Source organism: Anguilla rostrata, chromosome 8 (assembly GCF_018555375.3).
Source record: "Anguilla rostrata isolate EN2019 chromosome 8, ASM1855537v3, whole genome shotgun sequence".
Taxonomy (NCBI): domain Eukaryota; kingdom Metazoa; phylum Chordata; class Actinopteri; order Anguilliformes; family Anguillidae; genus Anguilla; species Anguilla rostrata.
The window spans coordinates 46,656,749-46,673,262 of NC_057940.1; the positions used below are offsets into that span (position 1 = coordinate 46,656,749).

The following is a 16,514-nucleotide window of genomic DNA, read 5'->3' on the forward strand; positions in this document are numbered from 1 at the left end:
ACAAAATTCAGACCCACTTACTTTTTTTTTGGATGTCATTGAACTGGACCAGACAACAGCAGATGGCATAACTGATTCATTGCTCAAGTGCCTCACGCGCAATAGTTTAGATGATGAATTTCTTAAGGAATGCCTTCTTGGGTTTTGCTCAGACGGGGCATCAGTGATGTTGGGTAAGAAGTCAGGGGTTTATGTCAAGTTAAAAGCCAAATATCCAGATATAGTTGGCTGGCACTGTTTAAATCACAGGTTAGAACTTTCTGTAGGAGATGCTGTAAAGAGCTGTGTAGAGACAAACCACTTTACCAGTTTCTTAGACAAGCTGTATTGTCTCTATAGTCAATCTCCTAAAAATCTCAGAGAGCTGGATCAAGCAGCATCAGCAGTGGGTGCACAGTTGCGCAAGATAGGCCGTGTTTTAAATGTGAGATGGGTGGCTTCTTCCTACAGAACTGTTGAAGCTGTGTGGAACATGTACAGTGCTTTGCACCAACATTTGTCATGTGCTGGTAAAGATGAAAGAAGGAGCTCTGCTGAGAGATGCATGTATGAAGGGCTCTCAGCAAAACTGGCCTCCACAGATTTTATTAAAAATCTTGGACTTATGTTTGATGCTTTAGAAGAGCTAAAAGACTTGTCAGAGTCATTGCAGGACAGGAATGTCCATCTGTCAGATGCTGTCAATATGGTAAAAAGGCAGTCTGAAGTTTTTTCAGTTATGAAGGAGACACCAGGGCCACACTATCAAATTGCCTCTCAAGCTGTTGAGAATGGCACTTTTAAAGGCGTGTTGGTTAAAACAAATGCCAAGCAAAAACTCATTGAACCTAAGAAGTTTTTCCATGAACTGAGCAACAGCATGATCTCAAGGATGGTCCCAAAGGATGAACTTGAACTTTTTGAAAAGCTGAATGTGCTTTCACCTAAAACCTGGCCTACTCCAGTGCCATTGCTCTATGGAGAGCTCGAAGTAAGAGAACTCTGTGATTGTTTCAAAATAAGTTACTCTAGTGTAAAGCAAGCCTTCAGGGACTTTAAACAGAATCCAGATATGACACCCAGGGAGGGACTCTTAAAACTGAAACAAGCAGCTGATACAATGGTTGTAAGCACAGCCGAATGTGAAGGAGGATTTTCTGTCATGAACACTGTTGTCTCACCACTTCGCACTCAGCTGAAGGTACAGAATGTTTCCTGCCTAATGTTTATCAACATAGTGGGTCCACCATTAGAGGTTTGGAACCCAACAAAGTATGTCAAGAAATGGGTCATGACCAGGAGGTCAGCAGACCATACAGCTTGTAGAGAGAGACAGGAAAGACAGGAGAAACATGCTTTCAGCCCTATTTGGAACCTCATGAATTAAAATGAAATGACTGTAAAGCTAATATGTGAACTGATGGCATGAGATATAAATAAGTGGTGTGAGATGTAAATGTGGCGTAAGATGTTGTGAGATGTAAATAAAGATGCATTGAAAGACGTTGACCATTGACGGTAATATGTAAACAAGGGCTCCCCCTCCTTAGAAAACCCAATTTAACCACTGGGCGTAGGGCATCATCCGGCATATTGGTAATTTAGGGGCTTTACCAGGAAATGTTTCACAGTCTATTCAAAAGGCAACCAACGGTTTTTGTGGATCATATGCTGTCGAATTTGATATAAATCTCAGAATTAGGAAAAATGCATATATTGTTCACTGTCTTTTTTTCTTTTTTCCCACGGCGTGCAGGAACGGCCGCCGTGGGCTATGCATGGCAAATTGTGGTCATTCACTCACTCACTCACTCATTCACGAACGACCTTTGAGAGATGTTTTGTGGGACGCGCAGGTGGTGCCAGTTAAAATGTGTCTGCGGAAGTGAGTTGTGCTGTGGGTCTGGTCGGTTACGTGCTTGTTACAATTTTAATTCCTATAATTATTTCTATTTTGAATTGTTTACAGCTGTTCTTATACTGCATTGTGGTCCTATATTTCATTATATTTCTTACACCCACCTGTAATGAGAAGAATAACAATAAACGCAACTTGAACAATCTTTTCATTTTAATTGACTATACTTAAAATAATAGTAACAGTACTGGCACCAATTGTGGATAGACTGCCTTTATAAAAAGTTTTATTATTAGCACAATATTTTAGCTCTCTTTTTAGCATACTAAATGTAATATGTAATAAATGTGATATGAAGATTCAATCTTACAGGTGGAAATTCACCTTGAACATGTATTGCTTTGTCCAACAGCCTATTTTTCTACATAAAATAATAATATTCTTGTTTTGGCATGTATACTGTATTTAAAATTACTGATGGTCACAAAATGTCATTACCTCATGGTCAAGAAGATATGTTGGGGAGAACCAACAAAATTGTAACAGTTTTCACTTTTTACTGAATTACTTAGAAGTAATGGCATCAAAAGCTGTTAAATTACACTACAAAATACTTGTCTGCTACAATATGTTGCATTAAATTTGAGGTGATTCATTAAAATAAATGTCTGTTAAGTCACTATCTATTGCCAGATTAGGTAAAACAATGGTTATTAAGCGTAATATTATATGAATTAATATTATTATTATTATTATTATTATTATTTATGATTAAAGAACGGGGTGTCTGTGGCGACATTCCCAGGAAAAAATCACAAGCGGTGCATAGTTAGTGACACGTTTTCCATCACCCATCGGTGGTTGGTCCGCCAGAGAGGGTAGGCGGAGTTAACGCAACAGGCTCGCTCTTCAACTCACTTGTGTGTGAGCGGCGTACTGTTTTTTCCGGTGTCTGCCAGCGTTGCATTAACAGTGGGGGGGGTGGGGGGGTTATGGAGCTAACGCTACCGACCGGTACCGACCTCGAAAACTGTCTCTCGAATGCAATGCTACCTTGTGCAACGTTGCAGTGTAGCTAACTAAAGAAGGCCAGTTCAGATCAATGATTCGCAACAAGACTGGATGCAACTTGCAAAATTCCAAGACGTCTGATTGTAAACATTCTAAAACTCCTCTTGGCAATTTGACAAGGTGACCCCAGACAACGGCTTCAGACGCTCTGCAACTAACCAGTTCACACCGCTGCAGTTTTCTCTGAAACCGTTTCGTCTTGCAAATGATTGATCTGAACTGGCCTTAACGTTACTGTTATTTACATTTCCATCAAGTTCATAATGATTGGAATAAAGCCAGGGTATAGGTGGAGCAGAGCCGGGTCTGATTTCTGTGTAAAGATGTCAAGCCGGAGAAAACTAAATAAAAGAATACGGCAGTATGGATTAGCGTTGTTATTATTTTATTACGCTTCCTCATATGTTCCTTCAGCCTTGATGCTCTTTTTTGATGAAATCTCCTTTGTTTTTGTTTTATTCTTCTTGTTCTGATTGCTAATTTAACACCCAGCTCAGCTTTATCCTCAAACAGTTTAGCTAGCAAAACCAGAAACACCAAGGGTAACATTTTGCAAGGCGGTTGTTTCAAAAATATCACGCAACAAACATTCACGAAAAAGACTGTTTATTGTGCACAAGATAAATAATTTCGCGAATCCTGCAAATTCTTCTCTGCAGTGTAAAGATGTTCATACCGGCCAAAAGTTGGATAAAGAATGTTTGTGGAAATTGATCATCACTAATTCTACCCCAGGTCTGTTACAGCATTTTAACCTGGCTCAGCATTGTAAAGACAGCTTAAGTTAGCCTAATGTTAGACAATGAATGAGCATGTACATAACGTTACTTTTATAACAACCATTTTTTATTCAGTAAATAGTAGGCTAAGTGTTATAGTTGGCGTGTCCCAGGTGCCAACTGACTGACGTCACATAGGCGACACTGGTTGGATCCGGTTGGATCTATGGGAAGTGAGGTCCAAAACACACCTGCAATTACCACTTCTCGCCATGGGTATCGCCAAAGAGAACGAAACGGAAATCTTTGAGATTGTATCTGCAATATTTCTAAAGAGCATCGTCGTGGAAATTTCAGTGCCCAAGCACTATCTCTGCTGAAGAAGTGTGAGAGAGAAAACTCTGGGACACGCTGCTGTGTCAAACACAAGACGCTGCTGTGTTTACTATCTGGACACAAGATACTGCTGTGTCAAACACAAGAAGCTGCTGTGTTTAAATGAACATTCTTTATTTTACGCAAGATCAAGCGGGAGAGTCTACTTCACACAGTTTGTTGAGTGAGTCTCAACATGACCCTTCATACATTTCTGACATCATCAGATACTGCCTTTCTGTATTTTTCCTTCTCACCACCACCCTGACTTTGGGGTCATGCCCCTGTTTCACAATGCTTATCTTTGCCCCTTGACTAGGCCTCTAAATCAATTAGGATCTACTTTCATCTGGAAAACAACAGCTGTTTTCACATTCTTCCATACTGGCATATCAGTAGAACAAGCTAAAAAATACGTTTTAGGTGATTCTAGTCACACACACATAGTTTCCTTTGTTTAAATGAAGCATAGTTATTCATGCTGCATAAACACTTATTTGCATATACACCAGAATTTCTGTTACAGCATACTGTGCATGGATGTTAAAACCAGGAACCAATTAAGAAGGTAATGATTTTTTCAGTACTGTATAGAATAGAATAGATTCCTTTATTGTCATTGCACAGTGTACAACAAAATTAAGTAGCAGTCCTGACAGTGCATTCACACATAACAAACAGCAATTAAAAAAAGAACAGAGTTCAAGCTAAACTAATTTAGAGTGCTAAATATGTATGCGGGATTGAATGAGTTGTGGTTTTGCCATGTTTTAAATACACTTATTTTGTCTAAGTAGTCTGTTCAATAGAGAAGAGTAAAAAGAGAAACTTTTTTCAGCCAATCTTGATTTTCTGTCGGCTTTATTTCATTTGTTGGCCTTTTACTTTTTTATTTGTGAGGTGAAAACCAGGTTTTACCTCGTCTATACCCTTTTATATCTATGTTCTATTTAAATTCTATGTGTAGATGTGACAGCCATGCTGCATGGGGATAGACTTGCTGTTTCATTGCTTAGCAATGTCTATGAGTAAGTAATACAAGACAAACCTACGGTCCCATCCAAAAGTATTGGAACAGCAAGGCCAATTCCTTTGTTTTTGCAATACACTGAATACATTTGGGGTTGAGATAAAAAGATGAACATGAGACAAGAACTCAGAATTTCAGCTTTTATTTCCTGGTATTTACACCTAGATGTGTTAAACTACTTAGAACATAGCACCTTTGGTATCAGACCACCCAATTTTTAGGTGAGCAAAAGTATTGGAACAGAGAGTATTTAAGTAAATGAAAGCAAATAACGCTTAATATTTGGTAACATATCTCTTGCTTACAATAACTGTATCAAGCCTGCGACCCATTGACATCAACAAACTGTTGCATTCTTCTTTTGTGGTGCTTTTCCAGGCGTTTACTGCAGCCTCTTTCAGTTGTTGTTTGTTTCGGGGGCTTTTTCCCTTCAATCTCCTCTTCAGGAGGTGAAATGCATGCTCAATTGGGTTAAGGTCTGGTGATTGACTTGGCCAGTCTAAAACCTTCCACTTTTTCTCCCTAATGAAATCCTTTGTCGTGTTGGCAGTATGTTTTGGGTCATTGTCTTGCTGCATGATGAAGTTCCTCCCAATTAGTTTGGACGCATTTCTCCGTAAGTTGGCAGACAGCATGTTTTTGTAGACTTCTGAATTCATCCTGCTGCTACCATCATGAGTTACATCATCAATAAAGATTAGTGAGCCCACTCCAGAAGCAGCCATGCAAGCCCAAGCCATGACACTTCCTCCACCATGCTTCACAGATAAGCTTATATGTTTTGGATCATGAGCAGATCTCTTCTTTCTCCACACTTTCCATCACTTTGGTAGAGGTTAATCTTGGTCTCATCAGTCCATAAAACTTTGTTCCAGAACTTTTGTGGCTCATTTCTGTACTTCTTTGCTAATTGTAATCTTGTCTTCTGATTCTTACTACTGATGAGTGGTTTGCATCTTGTGGTATAGCCTCTATATTGCTGCTCTCTAAGTCTTCTTCGAACGGTTGATTGAGATACCTTCACCCCTGTCCTGTGGAGATTGTTTGTGATGTCACTGACTGATGTTTTGAGGTTTTTCTTCACAGCTTTCACAATGTTTCTGTCATCAACTACTGTTGTTTTCCTTGGTCGACCTGTTTGATATCTGTTGCTCAGTACGCCAGCGATTTCTTTCTTTTTCAGGACATTCCAAGTTGTCGTACAAGCTATCCACAATGCTTGTGCAATGGCTCTGATCGATTTCCCCTCTTTTCTAAGCTTGCTTTTCTCCCAAAGACAGCTCTCTGGTCTTCATGTTAGTTTATCTTTTATAATACAAATGCAGTTTTCACAGGCAAAACCCAAGGCTAAAACCAAGAGTAGACATTCAGAACTATTTATTGTTTAACCAATCAATCTAACAGGACACATCTGGGCAACAAGAAACACCTGTCAGTCACATGTTCCAATACTTTTGCTCACCTAAAAATTGGGTTGTCTGATACAAAAGGTGATATGTTCTAAGTTGTTTAACAAATCTAGATAAAAATACCAGTTAATAAAAGCTGAAATTCAGATCTGTCATCTCATGTACATCTTTTGACCTCAAACTCAATTGTCTTCAGTGTATAGCAAAAACAAAGGAATTGCCCTTGCTGTTCCAATACTTTTGGAGGGGAATGTATGCTGATTTGGAACCAGGAGATAAATAATTGAAATAGATGTATTTAAAATATGACGAAACCACCATTGTTCATTATTATTTTTTATTTTATTTTACATTACATTTATTTAGCAGACGCTTTTATCCAAAGCGATATACAAAAGTGCATATTTAAGCAACACTGAGTCATGTAAACGGGATCGTTTCAAGATACAGTTATCATTATTTCTAGTATTGAGTAATAGTATTGGGCATTTAATCTAATTAGCTATGGGTTTAATGGGAAATTATAACTGACCCATAATATGCGTTTAGGCAATGTTCTAATTCTGACGAAAGAAAATTTGAACACGTCTCTTATTTATGAGATTAATTTGAACTCAGTTGAAAAAAACAAGTGACAGCCCAACTCTGCACCTCCCGCAAACAAACATCTTCTGAGGAACATCTGTTAGTATATCATTATCCTTGTCTTCCATTGCAGAGGTAGACTACGGAAATTGGCAGCAAACCCCGCGCAGTGCGCATGGCTTTTAAAAGGAATGAAAAGAGGTAATTTGATTGGCTTTTAATAAATGCAGCTGCACCACACCCACCGATAATATATTCAGTATAACCCAACCCTGTTTCCACGCCACAAAAATATAAAAAATCTCAAGCCATGCCCTGTCCACTACATGCTGCACCATTGACTGTGCCCATGCGCTGTGCTACATTGATTCTGGAAAATAGAGCCCTCCAACTACAAGACTCACAAACAACCTAGAACAGCAGCTTGTGGTCTTTCTTATTTTAACGGGAAAGAAGAAGATATATCATAGTGATGCACTGTAAATAGGGACACCCAGAACATTTTTGTGTGTATTGGGGTCAAATTTATGTTTATAAACAGTTATGCCTAGGGTTAAACTGTAAAAATAACAGTGGTCAAGTTTGAACTTAGTCTATACCCAGTGGGCACAAGTCCGAATAGAGACGGAATCTAGGTGTCTGCAGGGGTGGAAATCTAGGATGTTTTGACATAAACGGACTGGGTTAAGTGCAATTTAGCTCTAATTGAGCTCAGGTTTACCTGGATATAGCCTGGCTACTGTATGTCCTAGCCAGCTAAAAAACTTTCACATTTTATCCAAATCTAGCCAACTTTTCACCGAACTCAGCTAGATGGTACCATCTAGACATTTGGATTTCATCCATTTTTATATACCTGTGTTTGAGTTTTCAGTGAAATGAGGATTAAGTAAATTTTTTTGAATCCAGCAGTTTTGACAGCTCACACCTTCACTGCACGTCCTGAACTCTGAGTACCAACATAAGTGTATCAAAAGTGAAAACCCCTCACTTATCCAATATATAAAATAAATTTTGTTGTTTAATTTGTCAAAGATCAATTATTAATCAAATTGCCAAATCTGTTGATAAGCAGAGCAACCCACTCACAGCCAGATTAAAATTAAGAAATTTATTAAATTACAGTAAATATTCACGTCTAATCTAAAGGTGAAGTTGAACTACCTTAAAAAATACCAAACCACAGCATTCTCAGAATAATCTCATGCAAGATCAAAGTCCCAAAACCAAAAAGATAGCCAAATATTCCAAAAAACCGGATAAAAATGCCAGGTGAGCTGTAAGACAGAAACGTCAGATCCTGCACGCACCAAATGCTCACATCTGGAGTTACAAAGCCTTAAATAGAACCCCCCTAAATGGGTGAGAATAGACCAGATTTGGCATCCGCGTGAAGGGGTTAAAGGAGGCACTCATAGGATTATAAATGACACCATATGGGCTCTTTAATTTCATGTTTGTTATAAATTAGTTGTCTCAAATCTCAAATATATAAAAGATCCTTCCTCCGAAAGTTTCTTTGTGAAACATTTCAGAAATGTCTGAGACATAAGGGATTTTTGGCTTAGGCAATCTCTCTGCCCTGCAGCTGTGTCCTGTGGTGTGCCCAAAGCCCCACCGAACGGAGGTGTGCTGGCTGCAGATTACTCTGTGGGTACACGTGTGACCTACTTCTGCAATGATGGCTACCGTCTATCTTCCAAGGAGCTGACAAGTGCCATCTGCCAACCCGACGGCACATGGAGTAACCATAACAAAATCCCACGGTGTTCAGGTAAGAGGGAAGTCAGCTGAGGCAGGTCAATGCTTAGTATGGCACTCTGGGAAAGCAGCTGCACATGTTTAAAACAGTTTATACTGCAAATGGGAGAAATGAATGCCATTGTCCTAATTTCTTCTAAATAATTTAAATATAGGAATTTATATTTTCTCCTATCAAAAAATATTCTGTGCAATTTTTAAAAGCTAATTACTAATGGCTAAATGGTTAGCGACCCATTGCACAATTACATTAAAAACAGCTATATTTCCAGCTACAATTTGCACGCATATGCCATTTGCTATAACCGTTAGTTAATTATGTATTTTTTATGTACAGTTGTATATATGTAGTTGTACATATTGGTGTAATTTTCTTTATTGTTGTTACTGCAGCTGTTCTCATTAGTAGTGTCCTTAAGTCCTTATTCGAGAACATTGTTTAAGATTTTGGCTGGCTAAGGTTAGCTTTGACCAGCTTTAAAAGTCTTCAGGCTAGCTGTGATGTAAATAACATTTGCAGCAGTGTTAGCTTGTTGTTAGAAAAATAATTATGTCTTTTGGAAAGCAGCATCAGAATTCAGTGTATCCAGGTCCATTTAAGAGAGAAATGTGTTAATGAAAATGTTATCTATATATAGGTAAAGGTTTTACTCTGTGTTATGTCAGGCTTCTGGGGCCCATTATAATGCCCAGCTTTACAAATAACTAAAAAGGGGTCAGCCATTTACAAGCTGCAGAACCACATTCATTTTGAATGTCATTCATTTTAATTATGAATTGCTATGATGGCAAGTATTTGTAAAAGTAAACTGCCTCATTGTTCAAATGTGATAGACAGCTCTAAATCTGGGAGGGGTTTTTAGGTAGGCAAAGTGATGATAAGGATGGGATCTGTTTTTTTCTTTTTTTAATTGAATTGGACAGTGGTGGTGTGTCCAAGCATTGGCTCCTTCTCCCTGGAGCATGGGAGGTGGAGGATTGTTAACGGCTCCCATTATGAGTACAGGACCAAAGTCATCTTCAGCTGTGACCCTGGGTACTACCGCCTGGGGCCTGCCCACATCCAATGCATGGCCAATGGGGTGTGGAGCTGGAGGAATGAAAGGCCACACTGCCAGAGTAAGTTAATTGCTTCATCCAACAAGTTTCAGGTAGTTACCTACACTTAAGCCTCGTGTACACTACAATGCACCCCTCCCAACAATCACAGGGTGACCGGCTTACCGATTACCTGCCCAGATTATCCTGTAATGTGAGGTGTTTGCAGACTGTATCACAACCATTTCTCAACTCGGGAATGTCTTGATTTTAAATTATAAATATCAAACATGTTTGATGTTTACAACCCAAAATCCTGTAGTGTGCGGGAAACAGCAATGGAATCAAACAGAAACCTGCAATAGCCAGTGGGAGCTGAGATGACTGGGGGTGCATCCCAATACTTGAAAACAAGACTACAAAAGACAAGCATATTTTTAAACTTGGCTCCTTGTCTCCTCCTGCCGACGGATACATCAATGTATGCTACCACGGAAGTCTTTTTACATTTCTGGGTTACATCATTGTGCTTAAGCCCACAGATATTGAAAGACCATCCCACAGAATCTTGACACTATCCAAGCATTAGAAAGCAGAGATAGCAGAGAACTTGAATTTTCCCAATTATGCATAATATTTGGCCAAATTTGTGTGTGGTTCAGTAGGTTATCGCACCTACTCGAAGGCTGGGTTGTGTACAATGGATCACAAAATATTGGTTCGTTTTTGTGGCTGACATCCTGCAGACAAATTTAATATGGGAAGCAGGTTTATTTATTTGCTTGTACATGAATGTTGCTTAAACATTCTTATGACTGCGAATATGCATGAATTCATTTATTCAACCAACTATTTCCAAAGCATGCATATTATCACCAAATTTGATTTCAGATAACAAGGTGGGAAATAATAATTGTTTTTCAATGTGAACACTGAACATTGGGAAACAATAAATGAGATAATATGAAGCGATGTATCTGTTTCACTAATCCACAGAAATGTTACTGAATTAGGTCATTCAAAGAACTGGCAATGGAATGTAGACTGTCAGAGTGTAGCTATAGTATATATATGGAATAAACCACGACGGGCTGTCTCGTTATTGGAAAATAATGTACGACGGGGGTGGTGATGCAGCCGAGGTGAAGCTGAGGTCACTTAACCACCCCCGAAGTACATTATTTTCCAATAACGGTATAGCCCGGAGGGGTATGAAAAGATGCAGCTGGCTGGCAGGTGCATGTTTTTTTAGAGGAGTATTACAATGTTTTTAATTAAATGATCTAAACGTATTTCACAATGGAAAATTTTGTTTCTGTTATGTAAATAGCAAAACCTGTACTGGGCAGTAAAATAAGGGCAGAGATGAAGGCCATATGATGTTCTGACAATACAAGAGATCATTAGTCTTGTGAGGGGTTTGCGTTGTACACACCTGTGGACATGTGTGTTACCACACCAGATGAACAAAAGAAGGAAAAATTACAAGCCAGTGTTAGGACCCTAATACTTCCCGTGGAGTCACGATGATGCAGGCACTCACCAGGACAACAAGCACTTTACTGCACAAAGTAAAGGTTTATTGTAATCACACTGGCCAGCGGGAAGGTCACTGAAACTCAACACAAGTTTGCAGTACAGCAACCTACTCCGCAGTGGGCTTCTAAACTTGGTTTAAATACTGGAATAATCGTTGCTGGAATACTTAAGTAAAATTTCCATTGCAATAAAACAATGCATATGTGCAGATTCTCAGCTTTACTAAAGGGTATTATTAATACATCTACATTTTGGTTTCACCATGTTTTATGCTTGCCTTGCCATCACTCACATTACCTAATATTAAAATTCAGGTTTTTATATAAAAATGGTCTCACAGCATATTTATCATCATGGATAGCCAGATAGCCAATTATATTCAAACAGAGGCTACATTTTAAACATAGGCATGATACAAGTAGACCAGCTAATCTTTCAGTCATTCAGAATCATTAAGCTGACGATGCACGAGTTGTCAGTGGCAGGATGCATGATATGTTCTGAGTAAGGACCCACACGCAGACCAGGGAAATCCAAAAAACGTTGTCTTTAATCAGTCCGAGGTTCGAAGCCAGGTAATCAGAGAGAAGACGGTGCCGAATCGAGTTTCCAAAAGAATAGTGAAAAGACAGGCAAAAATCAAAAACCAGGAGATCAGAATGGCGAAGGTACAAAGGGACAGGCAAAAGAGAAGTCAAGGCAAAGCGAAGGTCAAACCAGAAGCAAACAAAACCAAAAAGGGCAGGCAAACTCGAAATCGGGCAAAGGGGTGTCGCAGGAATCTCGATAGACAAAGGCTTACTAACAATCGGCACAATGAATTCGATCAACGTTCTGACTCTGAGCTGGTGGAAAAGACTGACATTTATACACTGGGGAAGGTAACAATCAAGGAGGGGTTAAGTGAGTGAGGGAGGAGTAACAAACAACATCCAGGTGAAGAACATTAGGAAAACTAATTCAATGACAGGGGACTGACAAAACGCGGACTGGAATCACATAGACAACAATGATAATAGACGGCCTGGGTGAAGCAGGTAAAACACGTGCAGAGAGAGAGAGGTGCAGTTAGAGCAAGAGACAGGTGCAGGCAATTGCAGAACTCAGCGTTAGAGCAGGCTAGAAAGAAAAGGGGCGGAGCTACAGCGCAGCATGGAAAAGGGGAGACTGGTTAATGTATTAGTATAGTGATCTAAACTATCAAAAACCCAAAACTAGTGTGTGTTAGTCCATTAGTAATATTCACATGTTAGTATATTAGTGAGGTTAGTACTTTACAATCTATAAATTAGTAGGGATTAGTAGAAATTAGTAAAACTAGAAATAAGCAGGAAGTAAGTAAAGCGAGACTGGAAAGAAGGGGGGAAACCACGAAAACCCGGAACCACCCGAATAGTGAAATCACACAAGTACAGGGGAGTGAAGCAGCTCAGGGAACACAGACACAGAGACAGTACTGGGGAGACAAGTGACCGGGAATACAGACTACAACAATGCATTCCTGATGTGAGCTGTGATTTGGAGATTTGTAAGCATGTTACAGTAACAGTTTGCTTACGATTTACAAAAAATCATCTACAGTGGGCTCCAGAATTATTGGCACCCGTAATAAAAATTTATTAAAAAGGCGGCATATAATAAATGACCCAGATAATAATCTATATGTTATGTTCAAACATATGGGAAAACTATATACTTTTATTTCAATACATTTACTCTCATGCTTCAATGTGTTTTTATTAAGTGATCAAATTTTTTCTGAAAACCATAGATGCCATAATTATTGGCACCCCTAACAATTATTGTAAGTAAAATCAAACAAAATGAAATTGGCAATACAATTTTACTTAATTTAGTTCATCTCAGTCTAAAGGAACTATATTGTGTCATTCCATCAATTCCAGTTTCACTAGAGAATAAAAATGAGGTAACAAACATCCAAAATCTGTTTGTCACCCATCAGCATGGGAAAAGCCAAAATAACTGTCAATTCAGAAGAGATGGTAATTTACCGTCACGTCTCTGGTAATGGATACAAAAAAAGACATAAACGGTTAAACATATCACTTATCACAATAATAAAAACGTGTAAAACATGTGGAATGGTTGCAAATTTGCCAGAAAGAGGAAGCAAGTGCATGGTGTCCCCACGGACAGTGAGGAAGATGGTGAGGGAGGCCATTAATAACCCAAGGATCACTGTTTAAGAATTGCAGAGATTGGTTTGTTTCTTGTGGTCAACAAGTCTAATAAAACATAACATGGCACCTCCATACCAACTAACTATTTGGAAGGGTGGCATGAAGACAGCCCTTACTGAGCACAATAAACAAAACCAAGAATCTGGAGCTTGCCAAACTTCATTGGAATTATGACTGGAAGAGAATGCTATTGTCAGATGAGACCAAAATTGAATGTTTTGGCCATACACACCATCGACATGTTTGGCAGCAAAAGAGGAATGCATACAGGATAAGCACCTCATGCCTACTGTCAAATATGGAGGTGGGTCACTGATATTTTGGAGATGTTTTGCTGCCAGTGGTCCCGGGGCACTATTTTATATCAATGCACAATGAATTCAACAAAGTACCGGGCAGGACTCCAAGCGTACATCAAAATATAAACAGAAATGCTTAAGTGAAATCAACATCCATGTTTTCCAATGGCCATCTCAGTCTCCAGACTTAAATTCCATCAAAAACCTGTGGTCTGAACTGAAGAGGGGGGGTCCATAAGCACAAACGCAAAGATATTAATGACTCTGAAAAGTTCTACATGGACCAATGGTCAAAAATACCTCAAAATGTGTTTTCTAACCTTATCACAAATTATAGGAAAAGACTCATGGCTGTCATCTTTGCCAGGGGTGTTTTCACAAGTATTAAACCAGGGGTGCCAATAATTGTGGAACCTGTTTTTTGGGGAAATATTTTTTTATTTAAAAAATGTAAGACTTTGGTTAATTCCAATGAATCATTAATCAAGCACACTAGTTTACACATGTTGGAAAATAAAGCTTATATCAATAACTATTTTTTTTTTTTGTGTATATTTATCAAGGGTTCCAATAATTCTGGAGCCCACTGTACATGTAAAAACATTATCCATGTTCGTTTTATCGAGTTAGATTTGCTTCAATTTATACAGAAATTGATTTTGACAAAAACCAGCATACACAGTCCCCAAGACTGGGTTTGAGAACTACCAAGTTTTAAAATGTTAAATTATATAAATAATACCTAAGAATTGCCAGTTAATTGAATAGCAAGCTTTCTTTATGGGTACATTGTTCTTTTGCCTTAGCAATCTGTTGTTAATTTTTTTAAAGTAGGTTGTAACTCAGCTGTTTAAATGGTAATGATCAGGTTATATATTCATGGAGAGGATTATTTTTTTAAATTCATGGCAAAATCTACACCTTCAAATGCCCTTCCAAATGCAACTTGGCCAGTGACATGGCACAAGTGACTTCCTGCTCAGACAAACCAAGTGAAGAAATAGAAGCTACTCTGTCCCATGGGTCACAGCCACTTTGTTTTTTACTTTGTTCCATTGAAAATATGGTTGGAAACAACAAGCACATTTGTCAACATTTTCAGTTCAGTTATGCAACATTTTTAGTTCAGTAGGATGACTGTATATAACCAGTAAGTACACAGCCACTTTGTTTTTTACACTGCCACTTATGTTCTTGCACTGCTACTTTTTCTTACAGTGCCACTTGTAAACAAATCATTGTTAAAATGTGTACAAATTATTATTTTTTTTTTTTATTGATTTTTTAAAGAATGTTAATGAACATAGGGCAAAGGCATTACTTTCCAAATACTTTCCAATTAAAGCCAAAGGTTTAAGCTCTCAAATGGTTTTTATTTCATGTTTCTATCTGCTACAGAGGCTGAGAAATAAAGGTTTTAGTGTACGTTTTTCAGAAAACCCTAAGGTTTTAGAACGTTGTTTGTTTTTTTAAAGGGTGCCTTAGGTCTAAATGGGTTAACCACATATGGTACAGTAAAGAATGTAAATTGGTGAACAGTGATGCAAGGATGGCTACTATGAATAAGAATGATGCCCTTACCACTCTGTCATTCTGAAGACTTCATGTTGCAATTGGAATTCTCTCTAAACTTTGCATAAATTTAAGTATTGTTGCGATTAATTTGTTGTTAATACTTTTATTTCTCAGCAGATACCCTACCTTTAATTTTATGCAGGGGAAACAGAAGCTCTGAATTCACTAGAACATCTGCCTAGAAATCTAGGTGAAGAGGACATTGGATGAAGTGAAAAAAATTACATCCATCTGATTGAACTCCAATAGCCATTTACTCCTAACGAACACCCCTGAGTGTAGGCTACATGATTAACTACAGGCTTTTAGTTAGCACGCAGACAGTTTACTGAAACAACTGTTTTCAGCTGCTCCACCTGTGTTTGTGTGTTAAGTAGCCTGTAGGTAGGCTAACTATGTAGACTCTGGCCAAATGTTAAGGTTAACAAAAGTACACTAAATCAATTACAAACAGATGACCAAAAGCAGCTCTATCCTTATTGATGTGTTCTATCCTATCTGTCTAAACAAATTATGTTATCAACTTGCTGCTGATTAAACATAGTTCATGATGGTTAGCTTGCACTCATTTATAATGTGAATAAAGCTAGATATGCAAGCTCACAACAGAAAAGTTCCAAAAAAGCTGTAATATGACCAAACACTGTGATAGCCTACCAAGGTGATACACTTTTGAGGTTACAGGAACATCCTCTTTTGTTTACGAAATTGAAGTGGGTGTATTAGCCAGCCAGTCCAGCTGAACTACTTCAGGCTAGCAGCAGTAACTACTGCATCGATTATGTTTACACTAGATGTTTGCAAGACCTGCCTAGAATAACAGTGAATGATGTTCACAAGATAATCCAATCAATGACTGGTGACTTCACTAGTAAAAAGGAGAAAATAACCCCGGACAGGATCTTCTGACATAGTAATGTGTGCCACTTGGGCACTACATACATTTTACAAGTTCATTTTGTTGAGTTAAGTTATAGACAAATATTCTAAGAGCATCTTTTAAAAAATCTAATTCTTATTGTTGCAAAAATAATAAATAAGGACCTAAATAAAATAGGCAGATGGTGATTCATGG

The 16,514-nt window shown here is 38.3% G+C and overlaps 1 protein-coding gene across 6 annotated transcripts in view; it reads left to right on the plus strand.

Annotated features, from left to right (window-relative positions):
• Window positions 1-16,514, plus strand: part of csmd3b (CUB and Sushi multiple domains 3b) — a 919,486-nt gene that overhangs the window by 746,641 nt on the left and 156,331 nt on the right. For all 6 annotated transcript variants that reach the window (XM_064348440.1, XM_064348441.1, XM_064348442.1 and 3 more), the window contains 2 exons: window positions 8,615-8,800; window positions 9,712-9,906. In XM_064348440.1, the coding sequence (XP_064204510.1) occupies window positions 8,615-8,800; window positions 9,712-9,906 (381 nt within the window). The remainder of the gene's footprint in view (window positions 1-8,614; window positions 8,801-9,711; window positions 9,907-16,514) is intronic.